General features: G+C 40.7%; 1 protein-coding gene across 1 annotated transcript in view; it reads left to right on the plus strand.

Moving 5' to 3' along the window:
• The first annotated feature begins 244 nt into the window (after positions 1 to 244).
• UBE2D1 (ubiquitin conjugating enzyme E2 D1) overlaps positions 245 to 15,445 on the plus strand; it is a 34,848-nt gene continuing 19,647 nt past the window's right edge. The window contains exon 1 of the mRNA XM_070432789.1: positions 245 to 487. Coding sequence (XP_070288890.1) covers positions 464 to 487 — 24 coding nt within the window. The 5' untranslated portion in view covers positions 245 to 463. The remainder of the gene's footprint in view (positions 488 to 15,445) is intronic.

Below are 15,445 nucleotides of genomic sequence, written 5' to 3' on the forward strand. Positions count from 1 at the left end.
CATTTTACAGATTGGGCACGCCGTGTTCAGCATCTGGACCCGGATCAGCCTGCAGAGACCCACTCCGGCCCCTGGCGGCGGGCAGCCGGGCTGCGGGGTGGCGGTCAGCGGTGAGTCACCGGACCCCGCCCGGGGCTGGCCGCGGGGACAGGCCTGGAACTACACTTCCCAGTGTGCCAGGCGGGGCGGGGCGCGGGCGGGGAGGGCCCCGGCTCCTTCCCAGAAGCAAAAGCGGAAACAAAAGAGTCTCGCCGGCGTCCCCGCCCGCACACTCGCGCACACTCGCGCTCGGGCGCACACGGAACTGGCACGGGCGCCCGGAGCGAGCCAGCGAGCGGCGAGCCGGGGACCCCCCGCGCGGAGCCTGCCGAGGAGCCAGCGAGCCGCGCCCGCGACGACCTCCGCCCCCCGAGTCCCGCAGCCGCCCCCCGCCGGCCGGTGTCCCCGCCGTCCTCCCTGACCCATGGCGCTGAAGCGGATTCAGAAAGTGAGTGCCGGGGACAGGCCCGGGTCAGCGGGGCGGGCGGCGGCCCCTTCCCTCGCGGGCGCGGGCGGTGGTCTCCAGCGACGCACCGGGAGGGCGCGGGATGGGCGAGTGGGCAGGGGCGGGACCCGCGGCGGGAGACGGGGGCCGGGCCAGCGGGCGCTGGACAGGTGAGGCGGAGCAGGGGCAGGGGCAGGGGCAGGTCCCGGTGCCGGAGGTGCTAGGGGGCAGGGGACCCGCTGTGCTCGCGCCGGACCTGCGCTCCCAGCCCCCGCGGGGAGGCAGATCCCGCTTCGCCTCCAGATCTGCCCGGAATCTGTGCTTCGCGGTCATCGCTGGGCTTCTGCCCGACACGGGGCTGGTTTCGGCCCCCGTCACACCGGGTCTTCTCGCTGTTTCTTCAGCCCGTTCCCCTTCTGCTCTTGCTTCCCCGGGCTCCCGGGGAGGGCAGGGGAGGTGTGTGGTGGGCCTGCAGCCTGTTCCCTCGGAGCTGTTGTTGGGTTTGTTCTCTCTCTCCTTTGCGGTTGGCTCTTGCTCGGATACCAGAATGGGCTGGAAAAGCCCGTTTGGGGCCGAGAAGCCAGGAGAAGCCTGCTGCTCCTTCTATTTTGGTGCCTCTCCTGCTGCCACTTTAGGTCACATAGCTGTAGTGAAAACATAGTTGCTGGTACACAACAAGATGACCTCCTGGCTGTGATTCATGGTGAGGCAAGCCAAACAGGTTTCCTACCCCCCTCATGATAAAACTTATATATAAAGTTCAAGACACAACAGAAACGGGCACAAATTAGATTGCTTGATGCTTTGACACATGGGCGCAGAATGAGGAAGAAATGTATATATTCATTCAAGAAATATTTATCCGTTCCAGCTCTGTGTGAGGGATTGTCCTCTCGCACAGTATTTATTGCTACTGTTTCCAATGTGAACAGCTTACAAAATTGGGGTCGGGGCATTTTCTTTCTCTTCAGTTTTATTTCTTGCTGAGTTACCGGTCTGTTCCCTTAACACAAGTTTTAGGTTTTACAGTTCATAGTTCCTGTTCCTGTGGAGAACGTTGAGAATTTTTTTTTTTTTTTAAATTGCGTTCAGCGAGTTAAGCCAACAATGGACAGCATGCTTTGTCAGTGGTTTCAGAAGAAATTGATGGCCACCAAAACATTTTATCAACTTTTTCTGGCACGAATCAATCGCGCAGTGAACAGAGACGTATAGGTTCTATTTTCAGTCACCACTCGTGGCATCTTCCAGGACAGAGGACAGCAACTTTCAGACCTAGTCAGTTTTTGTTGTTGTTCAAACCTGTGGATCAGTGTTATTTTTTGTGCCATTTAAAGATTCTCTTATTATAAAACATAGCTAATAATCAGCATTTATTGGTGAATATGTTGTCTGGTTTGGAGATGATGCCGTTACACATTTTTTTCCCCATATAATTAACTGTAATTTCGAAGCCCCAGCCGGAATCTTTGCCATGCCTTCTATACTTATTAATGATGATGTCATATCGGCTGACACTTAAACAACACACATTTTCCCCCAAAACTTGTAAAATTCCATTTCCTTTTTTTCTAGATATGAGATTTTTTCATAAAGACTTTGCACATACAATAGCTTTTAAATAGTATAGATTTTGTCCACAGTAAGTAGACCTTCAAAGAAAAAGGACACTATTTGTAAATACCATACAGGCTCATTGTTAATCATGCTGAGCCAGTGTATTTGACTTGTATTTATAATATATCATATGCCCAAACCATATTTTTATAGCTATTGGTTAGTATTAGTGACTGATTTAAAAAATCACTTAGAATTGATGTCAGTCCTGCAAAAATTGATATTTGGAAGAAGAAATTGGGGATCATATAGCATCACATCTCTGTGCTGTATTTTGGCATTCCTTTTCTGTTATCAGAAAACTTGACTTACACAAACCGCCTTTCCTTTAATCACATGTTCCAACCATTTCCCCAAACTTGAGGGGGCATTATTCTGTTTGATTCCCTACTTTTCCTCTCCCTTTACCCCCCTCCTTGATTCGAAGCCAATTCCAGGGCAGGTGTGTCGTTTGCCATTTGCACAGTGATGAAGCCCTCCTTGATATCATCAGCGTACAGATTCTTGTTTGAACCTTGCGTGTTCCCACAAAAGAAGATGCATGTTAACATTTAGCGCTTCTTTATAAGCGTTTTAAAGTAACACTGTCAGATACATTCCAGGTCATGGCATGATTTTTCTGTACATAAAGTGGCAGACATTGGAGCTGTGCCATAACCTCGGAGAACTCTGCAGGGGTGGGTGGAGTGGAAGGGAAAGGAGTGGAGTGGAGGGCGGGGCAAGGGGCACAGCTTCTAGGGTGGTGTATATGATCACTTGTGGGACATTTTCAGGCTGTCCCCACTGCAGCAAATGGAGAGAAGCTGCATCCCTCAGATGGGTTGGGGTGAAAGAACGTTGAGAACCCGAGATGTGCTAGTCAGAGGCCTGGAGTGGAGGAGTACTTTGTCCAACTTAATCTCTTCAGGAGTGATTTGACGTATTTGAGAATGTTAAAATGTTTGTGACTTCATAGCTCTTCACAAGCAAATATTAAATATGCTTGAATTAAAATTGTATATCCAGTATCTACAAAGCATGTGCGTATCAATGCTTAAAGTACATTTTTATACTAGAGTATATGCTAAATGATTTAATGCTCTAATTTGGACATCTAGTGCCAGTTTTGCATGTCAGCTTATGAATTTACACACCCATGCCCTATTTTTAGATCCAGTGGAACATGTTATCACAGTCACCTAAATCCCTAAAGGGAAAAAGTTTAAACAAAGTCTGAGGAAAGACACCTAAAACAAGTCTGAAAAAAAAGAGGCAGTTTCACCTGGCCATCTATTATTTTCTAGAATTAACTTCTAAGTGTTTGTTCTATAAATGCTATTTTAAAATCTTGATAAACTCTTTTGGAAATCATTTTAAAAATCATTTTTCATCACAATACTTCATGTTTTGAAAACCAGAAAGAAAGAAAGAAAAAGGAAATCATAGTATAGACATTGTCATCGTCCTAGCATATAATTGACCCTCGAATAACGTGTGTTTGAACTGTGCAGGTCCACTTATATGCGGGGTTTCCTTTTTCTTTTTCAATAAATACTGTAATGTTTTTGATCCACAGTTAGGGGTTCGTGGATGTGCAGGGCCGACTTTATGCCATTTTATATAGAGGACTTGCGCATCAGTGGATTTAGGTATTGTGGGGGGTTCCGGAATCAATCCCCCGTGGACACTGAGGGACAACATAAGTTTTGGGAAAGTCAGAACTCATGTGTGCATTTGATTTTCAAGTGCCCAGGGTTTGGTGCTCCTAACCCTTGCATTGTTCAAGGGTTAATTGTATTTCTTTCTAGATTATTTTTTATTTGCTAAAGAAGTTGAATTAATGTCCATGATATGATATGATAGACTGTTGCCTTTTTGGTCCATGTTTCGAAAAGTGAAGCAAAAGTTTTGTTCCGCAAATAGAGCAACACATAACTATTCCTTAATGTACAGTGCTGTCCCCAAAATGAAACATTTGTTTTTTTAAATAATAAGTTTAACTTAAAATATACATAAACATAGACTATAACACAACTTTATAAATATTTTGAGCTCCTGAATTGTTTTGATTTGTATAATTCCACATTAAACTGTTAATATCAGTGTAGAAAAACCTTAGGATACCTGAAAACAACAACAAACCCATCGCTCTCTAGATGACGCTTCAGATAGGAGAAGACTTGGTTTCTATTCCTGGCTCTGTGTGTGACTTTACTGGCTTGTTTCCTTGTTCATACAATGATGCTGCTGATAAGTACAATTACACTATATGATACATAATGGTTACTCTGTGCTAGACACTGTTTTAAGTGCTTGACATATATTCATTGGTTTAATCCTTAGTGGGTCCAAGAGGTAGAAATGATTATTACCCCCATTTTATAGATGATGAGACTGAGATGTTGAGTCATGTACTCAGAATCACAGCAACGCTAGGATTCCAAACCAGGCAATTGGCTCTATATTCCATGTTCTTAAACATTTCAGTGCATAACTTCTCTTACTCAGATGGACTTATATCTATTGTACTTAAATTGAAGGACATACAGTCAAATGAGTTTATGGATGTAAGTGCTTTGCAAACTGTTCTATTCAGATGTAAAGTGGTATTATAATTAAGACCTTGGCATATTTAATCATTCTCACTGGCTCATCACTCAGTATGTTGATTATACATTGTAAATCTCTGTTCTGAAGTAATGTACACTGGATCTTTTCACATGGTGAATAAATAATATAACTTTGTTCACTTTGTTCCATCACTTAAAATTTTTCTCCTCCAAAAGGATTTAGAAAAGATGTTCTGTCAAAAGCATCATTTTCTGTGGGGTTTTCATTTGAGGAAACTGTTTATGAATTTACATAGCTATTTAGTTCCTATGGTGGCTTTGAGTAGTAGTCAACTGTTTAAATTGCGCATGTATGTTAGAAAGACTTTCAGATTACAAGGTTAAATCTAAGACTCTAGGGTCTTTCAATAAAGAAGGATATAACTTCAAAAAATATTTTTTAAAGGAGTAACATAGTATTTATGCTTCTTGGTAGATAAAAAAAAGGAGGGGGGAGGAAGTGTTCTTTTTTTAAAAAGCCACTATGTGACTTTTTCTGCATTTAAATCTTTGCAATTAAACTCCGTCTTTCATCCCCCTCCCCCTGTACCGTGTGTTTTTCTTTAACATAAAAAAGGTGTAAAAGGACGAGATAGCCTATTAATAGTTAAGAAGTTCTGAGGTTCCTTCTCTGTGGAAATAAATAGCATAGATCTAAATAAGGTTGTTTTATGCTTGTTTTAGGAAGCCAAGCACATATTAGAAAAACCAAGCCTAGCAGGATGTGGGATTGCCTTCAGAAGAGCAAAGTAGCATCCTTACTCACTTTAGTTCCCTGAAAAAAACACAGAGAAAACATATTTAATGAATGCCACTGATCAAAATGGTAAGCCTAATACTCCCCATCAACTGAGTTAATGGTTGTCTACACCCTCTTATCCCCCAACCCCTTTCTAAACAGTGGATGAACTGATATTTTATTTAATTAAAACAGGTATTGAGATACGGCCCTTTCTCTTATCCCTGTGATGCTGGAATAAAAGTACTGGGATATATAATAGATCCCAGATTTGCAAGATTGGGGGTTGGGGAGGCGGGTCCTCTGGCCACCTCAGAACATCTGCCTGAGGCCAGAAGAGGCTCTCTTTCTGGCCTGTCTTAGTCTAGCTGGCCTCTGAGAAGCTGAGGTTTTCCTGCATTTAATTTGGTTCTGGGTGACTCTATGAAGCTTCAATTACAAGCTTCAAGTAGACAGTAGTAAGAGGCACTGTGTTCCAGGAGCTGTCCTCAGTGTGGGGAGGAGGCCACCATCCTGAAGCCTGCAGAGTGGTGCTGCCCACCAGCTCACCGCCGCGCCCGCGCCGTAGCTTCTGTTCTTGCCTCTTTCCGGATGTGCCCCCCACTGCTCTCTAGTCAGATTACCCTGTTTGTGTGGGTGTCTCCTCCTGCAGTGACACCAGGTTGCTTATTAGAGTCCTAGTCTCCTTTCAGATTTAGGAAACCCTTTCCAACAGGGGTGAGATGGGGGGACTGGTTTTTTCTTTTTTCTTTTTTGTTTTTTGGTTAGTCCTCACCCGAGGATATTTTTCCATTGATTTTTAGGGAGAGTGTAAGAGAGAGGGGAAGACCTTGAGAAACATCGATGTGAGAGAAACACATGGACTGGTTGCCTCCTGCACGAGCCTTGACCAGAGCCCTAGCCAGGGAGGAGCCTGCAACCAGAGTACGTGCCCTTGACCGGAATTGAACCTGGGACTTTTTGGTCTGCAGGCCGATGCTCTATCCATGGAACCAAACTGGCTAGGGCTGGTTCTTTCATCTTAACCTTCAGTAATAATAACTGATGGTTTTCACTCCAAGTGGCCACCCTCCTTATGTGAACAGTTTGGATTGTTCTAGAAGGAACCAAGCAGGTCTGGTGGCTGGGCCCATTCTCCTCGAAACCAGTAGCACTCTGCTGTGATGTTGCTTCCCTCACTATGTGTTGTATTTTCATTTTTATTTAGTTAAAAATACTTTCTATTTCCCTTTTGACTTCTTGTTCAGCCCTTCAGTTATTTAGAAGTATATTATTTATTTTCCAGATATGTGGGATTTTACAGATAGCTTTCTGTTATTGATTTCTAATTTAATTCTCCTGTTATCAGAGAAGATCTGTTATCATTTTACTCCTTTTAAATGTTTGAGACTTGTTTTATGGCCCAGAATATGGTCTGTATTTTTTTTTTTACTTAACAATAGTGCCCTTCAGGTGCTCAACATAGCTTTTGAATGAATAATATTAAATAATTTCTAGACTTCATCTTGCCAGTTTCTGGTTGTTGTCTATGGGGCCTAGGTTATTTCTAAGGCATGAAGGCCACACTAAGGTTTACACCTACCCAGCGTCTTTTTTGCACTTTTATGAGCTTCCAGAACAGGGTGACAGAGTCAGTTTAGTGGATCACAAACAGCATTTTTAAAAATGGAATGGAAAATAGTAGTGCTTTGGGTGTAGTAAGGGTGGTGTTATCTCATGAAGCTTTTGTTTTAGTTATTTATGAATTGCTATAAGGAAAGTTTGAAAATCACTGTTCCATACATAAGTTCCTTAGTTAAAATCAATATTGTCAAAACACATTCCATATATTTATACATATATGTATATAGAGAGAGGAAATGAACATATTTGTACACACAAACACACTTACACTTATATACTTACATAGATACATACGCTTAATGTAAAATGTTCTAGCCTTAGGAACATTTTTGTTCGATACAAACTGTCAATGCCAGTTCCTTTCTACTACATGTAGCAGTAGTTTACAGTCACTGATATAAAACTATAGTATTCAAGAATAGTACTGGGTGATACTAAGAGAGATTAATTAATTTATTATGCTTATAAATGACCATTATATGCCAGTTATTAGGACTAGAGCTATAAGAAGTGATACTTACTATCAAATATTTGCTAAATATTGGCAGGTTTGTTTGTGTTTTAAGTAGGTTTTAAGAAATAGCCTGTTAGCTTTTTTTCTTTCGTTTTCTTTTCTCTTTTTTCTCTGAAGCACCACCTTTCTTGGTTACTATGAAGTAAATAGTAACTTTTGATAATGTTTCATTCAAAACGCTGTATGTTGCATGTTCTGTTATGTGTCAAAATTCTATTATGTATTTTGAAAAGTTTTATGTAATTTCCTATCATGTTTTTCTTGCCTCTCAGAGGTCTTTGAACACAAACACACTCCTCAGGAACTTAGGAAGTAGTGTTCATTTCTAACCCTTTAAAAGGTTATAAGGCTCCTGGGAAAGATAAAAAGAATTCCTTTTCATTCCTTCACTCATCACACTTTTGTTTCTCTTGAGCATGGCTGGAAATGTGCAAATGACCGTAATTCAGTACTGGAGCACTGTTGGCTCTCATGTTGATTGAGAATAATGTGCTCTAGTTATTATAGCCTTCAGGTGACTATTGTTTTGGGTGGGAGCAGTGCTGCAGTGCAAGTCAGATGGTCCTGGGCCTTTGTCCTATATTTAGCTTTGTGACCTTGGTCATGAAACTCATTGTCTTTATTTTCTTGATCTAGAAATTTAATGAACTAGATAATTCGTGTGGGTTATAATTTTAGGCACACCTAGATAATGTTATTGGCTATTTGTTTTTGTTCAGCCAACAGCAGAAAAATGATCACAAAATAAACATTGAACAGTGGCACTGTGTCTGCTGCTGTAGGAAACTTGAGTTAAAATTCTATTTACTCTGAGATGTCAGAATTGAAATAAATGTTGACGTCTTAATGTATAAGATTAATGAGTCCGTAACGATGTATTACTCTCTGATTAAAGAGCAATGATTTGTGATGCAAATAAGGTATATTTCTGTTTTTGTACTGGTTACATCCTTTTCTAATTCCATTTAGCTTCCATCTGTTTCGCAGGTGTCTTTTGTACTTGAAAGATTGTTTTATACATATATTTAGACAACTGCCATACAAGTTAATGCATTTATGGAGCACTTTTTGTATATAAGGCCTATACAAAATGAAATGAGATATATAGAAAAGTAAGGTATAACATAACCAGCATTACCTAAGAAATAGAAAACAAGGGTAAGAAGAGTACCATAACAACTATGCAGCTTTAGGAAAGTGCCACAAGGAAAATACAACATATTTGAGCAGGAAGGTAGTCAAAGGTGGGAGAGACAAAGTTATTTGGGAAAATAAGGAAAAATTCTATGGAGAAGATGGAATTGGGTTTGGAAGAAAGGGTAGCGATTTTAAAGACAGGACAACCAGGTTCATAGAGAAAGCTACAGAAATGACAGCACTAGAGAGTATGTGGTTTATTTGGGAAGAAACAGATAATCCTGCTTTTGGGAATAGTAGACCATAAAAGTTTATACCGTGGAAGGCCTTGAAAGATCCATGCTGAGAAATGTGAACTTAATGCAGAAGTTTGGGGAAGCCAGCAGAAGGTTTTTGAATAAGGAAGTAACATTCTTACTGTAATCACAGTGTAGGTATGCATTCTTGCTATTTGTGATTATAAATTTGATAAATGCCATGAAAAGGGAAGTGTAGCATAGTACTCTGGTAATATAGCAGGGACCCTTTGAAGAGGGTCAAGGAAAAACTACTTAAGGAAATGATGTTTAAGATGGGACATGAACGCCTCCACTGCTGCACACTGTGTCGCTGACGCCCGCCATGTTCCACGCCGCCCCCTAGTGGTCAGCACACGTCTAACTCCCGGTCAGACTCCCGCCCATGGGGACAATTTGCATATTAGCCTTTTATTGTATAGGAGGATATCTGTGTGTGTGTATTTATTTTTAAAGAAAAACATTGAAAATTTTTGACATGGTACTTTAAGAAGATGATTTTGACCACAGTATGTTGTTGGTAGAGATATGGGAGGACAAAGGGTCAGTGAAGATGTCATTGTATTTGTTCAAGTGAGATTTAAAGAGGGTGTGAGCTAGGATGGTGGCAGAGGATATTTGGAAAGAGGGGTGGGTATGTGAGAAAAATAATAGTGTATTTGTTCCACATAGCCTTTTTGAATTGTCCTGACCCACCCAATCCTTGACTTTAGGTCAAGTCTCTAGGCTCAGTGGTCTGGGCAGTCTCTTCAGACTCTTTCTCCAGTCTGTCCCAGACACTGTAATAGTGTCTCTCTGGTTTGAACCTTTGTCTTGTCTTAGCCTGAAATGTGTTTCCCCTGGCTTTTCTCAGACTCTTCTGCCCTTTGGACCTCGATTTTTTTTTTTTTAATTTCTTTATTGATTAAGTTATTACATATGTGTCCTTATCCCCACATTACCCACCCATCCCCCCCCTCCACTCATGCCCTCACCCCCCTGGTGTCTGTGTCCATTGGTTAGGCTTATATGCATGCATACAAGTCCTTTGGTTGATCTCTCCCCCTTACCCCCACTCTCCCCTACCTTACCTCTGAGGTTTGATGGTCTGATCGATGTTTCTCTGTCTCTGGATCTGTTTTTGTTCATCAGTTTATGTTGTTCATTATATTCCATAAATAGGTGAGATCATGTGATATTTATCTTTCTCTGACTGGCTTACTTCACTTAGCATAATGCTTTCCAGTTCCATCCATGCTGTTGCAAATGGTAAGAACTCCTTATTTTTTACAGCAGCATAGTATTCCATTATGTAGATGTACCTCAGTTTTTTAATCCACTCATCTACTGATGGACACTTAGACTGCTCGATTTTTTTTTAAACTTATTTTTTAAAATATATTTTTACTGATTTCAGAGAGGAAGGGAGAGGGGGAGAGAGAAACATCAGTGATGACAGAGAATCCGATTGGCTGCCTCCTGCATGTCCCACACAGGGATCCATCCCACAACCCAGGCCTGTGCCCTGACCGGGAATTGAACTGTGACCTCCAGGTTCATAGTGGACCTTGATTTTTCTATGTGATGGGCTTATTCCTGAGACCCTTTCAGTGTGAGGGATCTGGATGGAAGGAGAATCTGAACATCTGGTTACTGATTAATGTGAGGAAGAGGGAAGGCAGGGTGGGACCTGGAGGGAAGAAGGAATCAGATGGTGAGTCCAAGGTTTAGAGTTTGGGTTACTGGATCAAGTGCATTTTTACTATAATACTTAATAAAGTAGACTCAAATACAGTTTTTATTGAAATATCCTGGATTTGTGTAAGGTATATTTTTATGTAATTTCTGTGATGGAAATCCTATATAATAAAAGGCTAATATGCAAATTGACCGACCGGTGGAACAACCGGTCGCTATGACACTCACTGACCACCAGGGGGCAGGCGCTCAACACAGGAGCTGCCCCCTGGTGGTCAGTGCGCTCCCACAGGGGGAGCACTGCTCAGCCAGAAGCCGGGCTCACAGCTGGCGAGCGCAGTGGCAGTGGCGGGAGCCTCTCCCACCTCCACAGCAATGCTAAGGAGGGTGCAGGATGGGCTGAGGGACCCCCAGCCAGTGCACGAATGTTGTGCGCCAGGTCTCTAGTATTATATATAAAAAGAGGTAATTTGAGAATCTTCTCTTTAAAAGGAAGCCATGTTTTAAATTACAGGCAAACCCTAGCTGGTTTGGCTCAGTGGATAGAGCATCAGAGCTGCGGACTGAAAGTTCCCGGGTTCAATTTTGGTCAAGGACACATGCCCGGGTTGTGGGCTTTATCCCCACTTGGGGGCGTGCAGGAGACAGCCTCCCATCATTGATGTTTCTATTTCTCCCTTCCTCTCTGAAATCAATAACAAATATATATATAAATAAATAAATTACAGGCAAGATATTATTTGGGGAAATTGAAAAGTCACTGTGGCTGCCGTAGAGAGCACCAGGGGGAAAGTGGCTACAGGTCTGAGGCTTTGGGGAGATAATGTCCCTAATCCTAACCTCAAACCATTGTTCTAAGTTGTGCTCTTTATAGTTCAGATTCAATAGATACTAATTTGATGTGCAAAGTCAATAGCGTCATTGCTTCCTCCATCTTCTTTCTTTTGTGTGGAATTTGGCTGCATCATCATCATTATTATTATTTTTAATAGACAGTCTTTTCCAGAGATATTGGGTCCAAAGAGGCAGTGAAGCTGCCAGGACCAGCTTGTTGAAGGGAGTTGGGTTCCTATAACTTAATTAATTGGATGTCGTCAGCATTTTGAAGTCTTCCAGGAAGAATCTACGTGGTTTAAAACAAAGATGTTCTTTACTTCAAGGCCTTATAGAGGGTCTGTGTTAGGCAATTGTTGAACATCTTTCTATTTAAATAGCTCTAGTCAACTGGATAAGGAGATCAGAGTCTGAGCTGTAGGCCCATGAAATGTTTATTTACAGACAACCAAATATAGCTCATATGTCCCTTTAGAGACACATCAAAAATGCAGTCCAGTAAGAATCACTGCCTTGTTTTAGGAGTTTTGATGGTTGTGTCATATTAATTAATTGCCTGTTGAGCCAGGATTTTTGAAATAATGCCTTCATGTGCTTTGGATTCAGTAATTTAGATTATGGACTGTAAATCATTCGCTCTGCATGGGCTGTTAAACATCCTTCCCACACACCCAGTGGGGTATATAGTCTACCTACTGCAGAGATTTAGACCTTCTGAATGCTGAAGCTACAGAACAACAAAGCATTTTCAGTGTGGTCAGCATGGTTTTTTAGAGAATATTTACTGGATAGTGTCATACGAAGTCTGACTTGTTAGCTTTCATTCTCCACTGTTCAGATTGGACTGTTACCCTTCTGGGAGCTGAGAGATTAATGCAGGCCTCTCTTCTCTGACATTCCCTTCTTTGTTTCCTTTTATTTGTTTACTTTCTTTGAATTAGACTGCCTCATCTACTTTTAGATTTTAAGTCCCCGGAGGCAGGGACTGTGTCTAGGTTGGTTTTATGGAGAACACTCAGCATATTGTGGGGGGTGTTATAAACATGCCATCTGTGCCATTTTAAAATTCAGTTTCAGACCTTTCAGTACTTTTCTTTGTGTTTATCTGGTTATAGAAATCTGAACTAGAACAGTCCATGAAGTACACATTTTTGAGGACTGACAGTGCTTTTATGGTCCCGGTTCTAATTCAGGGACAATAACTTATAATCTATTTTTAATTACTACATCATATATATATTTTAAAATTTAAATGCCCTATTAGTTTTCTATTTTATTTTATTTGAGTGTTAATCACGTTAGAATAGCAAATTGCTTCACTGACACAGACTGCTTTTGTCTGGGGCATACTTTCTCCACTTTGATGATAATTATTGGTTGATCTATGTTTAGGCGTAAAGTTGGTTGATTTTAAGTTTACTTTATCTCAAAGAAGAAGAAATTGGATCAGCTATGTATTTCCACTTTAGATTTTAAAAGTCACTAGAAATAAAACAGATACACACATACACACACAATATATGTACATATACACAGTGTGTTTACTATAACAAGTCCTTTTCCTATATGGATTTAGACTAGTCTCATTATTTGATAGCCATCTTTGACAGTACATGAATTCTACATATTTCTTTTAAGTATGTACCTGGCTGTAGAATTCTGGGTCGTGGAGTATCCCTATGTTCACATTTAGTGTTAACGGTCAAACTTTTCCTCTTCCACCAGCAGCATGTGAGAGCTCCAGTTGCTTTACATCTTTACCAAGTAGTATTCCATTCTGTAAATGTACTTTCTTTTGTCTTTTTCTTTTAATTTTTATTTAATTTATTGGGGTGACATTGGTTAATAGAATTATATAGGTTTCAGGTGTTCAATTCTATAATATATCATCTGTATATTGTATGGCGTTCACCACCCAAAGTCAAGTCTCCTTCAGTCACCATTTATCCCCCCTTTACCCTCTTCTACCTACCCCCACCCCCTTCTTGCAATCACCAAACGGTAGTCTGTGTCTATAAGTTTCTTCTTTTTCTTTCTTTCTTTTTTCTTTTTTTTTTTTTCTTAAACCATTCAACTTTTTCACCCAGCCCCCCAGCCTCCCGTCCTTTGACAGCTGTCAGTCTGTTTTCTGTATCTATGAGTCTGTTCTATTTTGTTTGTTAGTTCATTAGATTCCACATATAAGTGAAATCATATGGTTCTTGTCTTTCTCTGACTGGCTTATTTCATTTAGCATAATACATTCCAGGTCCATCCATGCTGTCACAGATGGTAAGATTTTCTTATTTTTTATGGCTGAGTAGTATTCCATTCTGTAAATGTACTGCAGCTTTTTTATCTGCTCATCTACTGATAGGCACCTGGGCTGCTTCCAAACCTTGGCTATTGTAAATAACGCTGCAATGAAGATAGGGGCACATACATTTTTTTGAATTAGTGTTTTGTGTTTCTTCAGATATAGTCCCAGAGGTGGAATTACTGGGTCATAAGGCAGTTCTAGTTTTAATTTTTTTTTGTGGTAACTCCATACTGTTTTCCACAGTGGCTGTACCATTTGCATTCCTACCAACAGTGCACAAGGGTTCCCTTTTCTGCACACCCTCGCCAACACTTGTTTGATTTATTCATAATAGCCATTCTGACAGGTATGAGGTGATATTGTGGTTTTAATTTGCATTTCTCTGACGATCAGTGACATTGAGCATCTTTTCATATGTCTATTGGCCATCTGTATGTTCTCTTTGGAGAAGTGTCTGTTCAGATCCTTTGCTCATTTTTTAATTGGATTGATGTTTTTTTGGTGTTGAGTTGTATAAGTTCTTTATAAATTTTGGATATTAACCCCTTATCAGATGTATCATTGGCTGAATATGTTCTCCCATTTAGTGAGTTGTCTTTCCATTTTGTTGATGGTCTTTGCTGTGCAAAAATCTTCTGTCTTCTTCATTTTAACAATTCTGTTGGATATGTGGTAGCATAACATTTTGGTTTTAATTTGCATTTCCTTGATGGCTTATGAAGCTGAGCCACTTCCGATATGTACTGGGTGGGGCAAAAGTAGGTTTACAGTTGAGAGTATGCAAAAACAATTTATTCTTGTATTATTTTCAATGTTAACAACTGTAAGCATACTTCGGCCAAACCCTGTGTATTAGCCATTTGAATAGGCACTTTTGTAAAGTGCCTATTCAAGTCTGCCTTTTAAAAATTGATCTGCAGGAATTCTTTTTTGTCAGATACATCCTATTTGGTGGCTTGCCTTTTCACACTTTAAATGTGTCTTTTAATGAACAGATGTTCTGAATCTTAATCAAGTCCAAATTTTCCACTTTTCTCTCATGATTATTGTACTTTGTGTCCTCTTTAAGAAATCTCTGCCTTCCCAAAAGTTATGAAGATATTTTATGTTTTCTTTCAAAAGCGTTATTTTTTTACCTTTTATATTTAAACCTACAATCTAGTTAGAATTGATTTTTTTGTATGATTTGAGGTAGGGAGGAAGGTCAAGGTTCACTTTTTTCCCCCATATGGATACCCAGTCACCCTAACACCATGTACTGAAAAAGTGTTCCTTCTTCCGTCACTAGAATGTCATTGTCTTCACTTTTGATTTTTGAATTCCACGTTTGCCATTGTTTTCTTTCCATTCTCAGCACATTGATGAAATCAAGTTAAAATAAGTGCTTATTCCCCACTCAGATGTCAAACACTGTCACTTGCTTCTACATCAAAAGTGCTATGTGTTCATTCAAAACAGTGATACTATCCTAGGTTGGGTTTAAAGGTTATGTTGTCTACTTCTTTTTTCGTGTGGTTTTCAGTAATGGAGCTTTGTCGAGCCCCAGAGGGCCCCACTCACATCGAGGTTTGTTTGAATGGCACCCCTTGGAATTGGCGCACACATCCTGTGTGACAGAATGCAGCAGCCCTGGATGC

The sequence above is a fragment of the Myotis yumanensis genome, unplaced genomic scaffold (genome assembly GCF_028538775.1).
Source record: "Myotis yumanensis isolate MYYU_CA2020_CCGP unplaced genomic scaffold, mMyoYum1.0.hap1 SCAF_13, whole genome shotgun sequence".
Taxonomy (NCBI): domain Eukaryota; kingdom Metazoa; phylum Chordata; class Mammalia; order Chiroptera; family Vespertilionidae; genus Myotis; species Myotis yumanensis.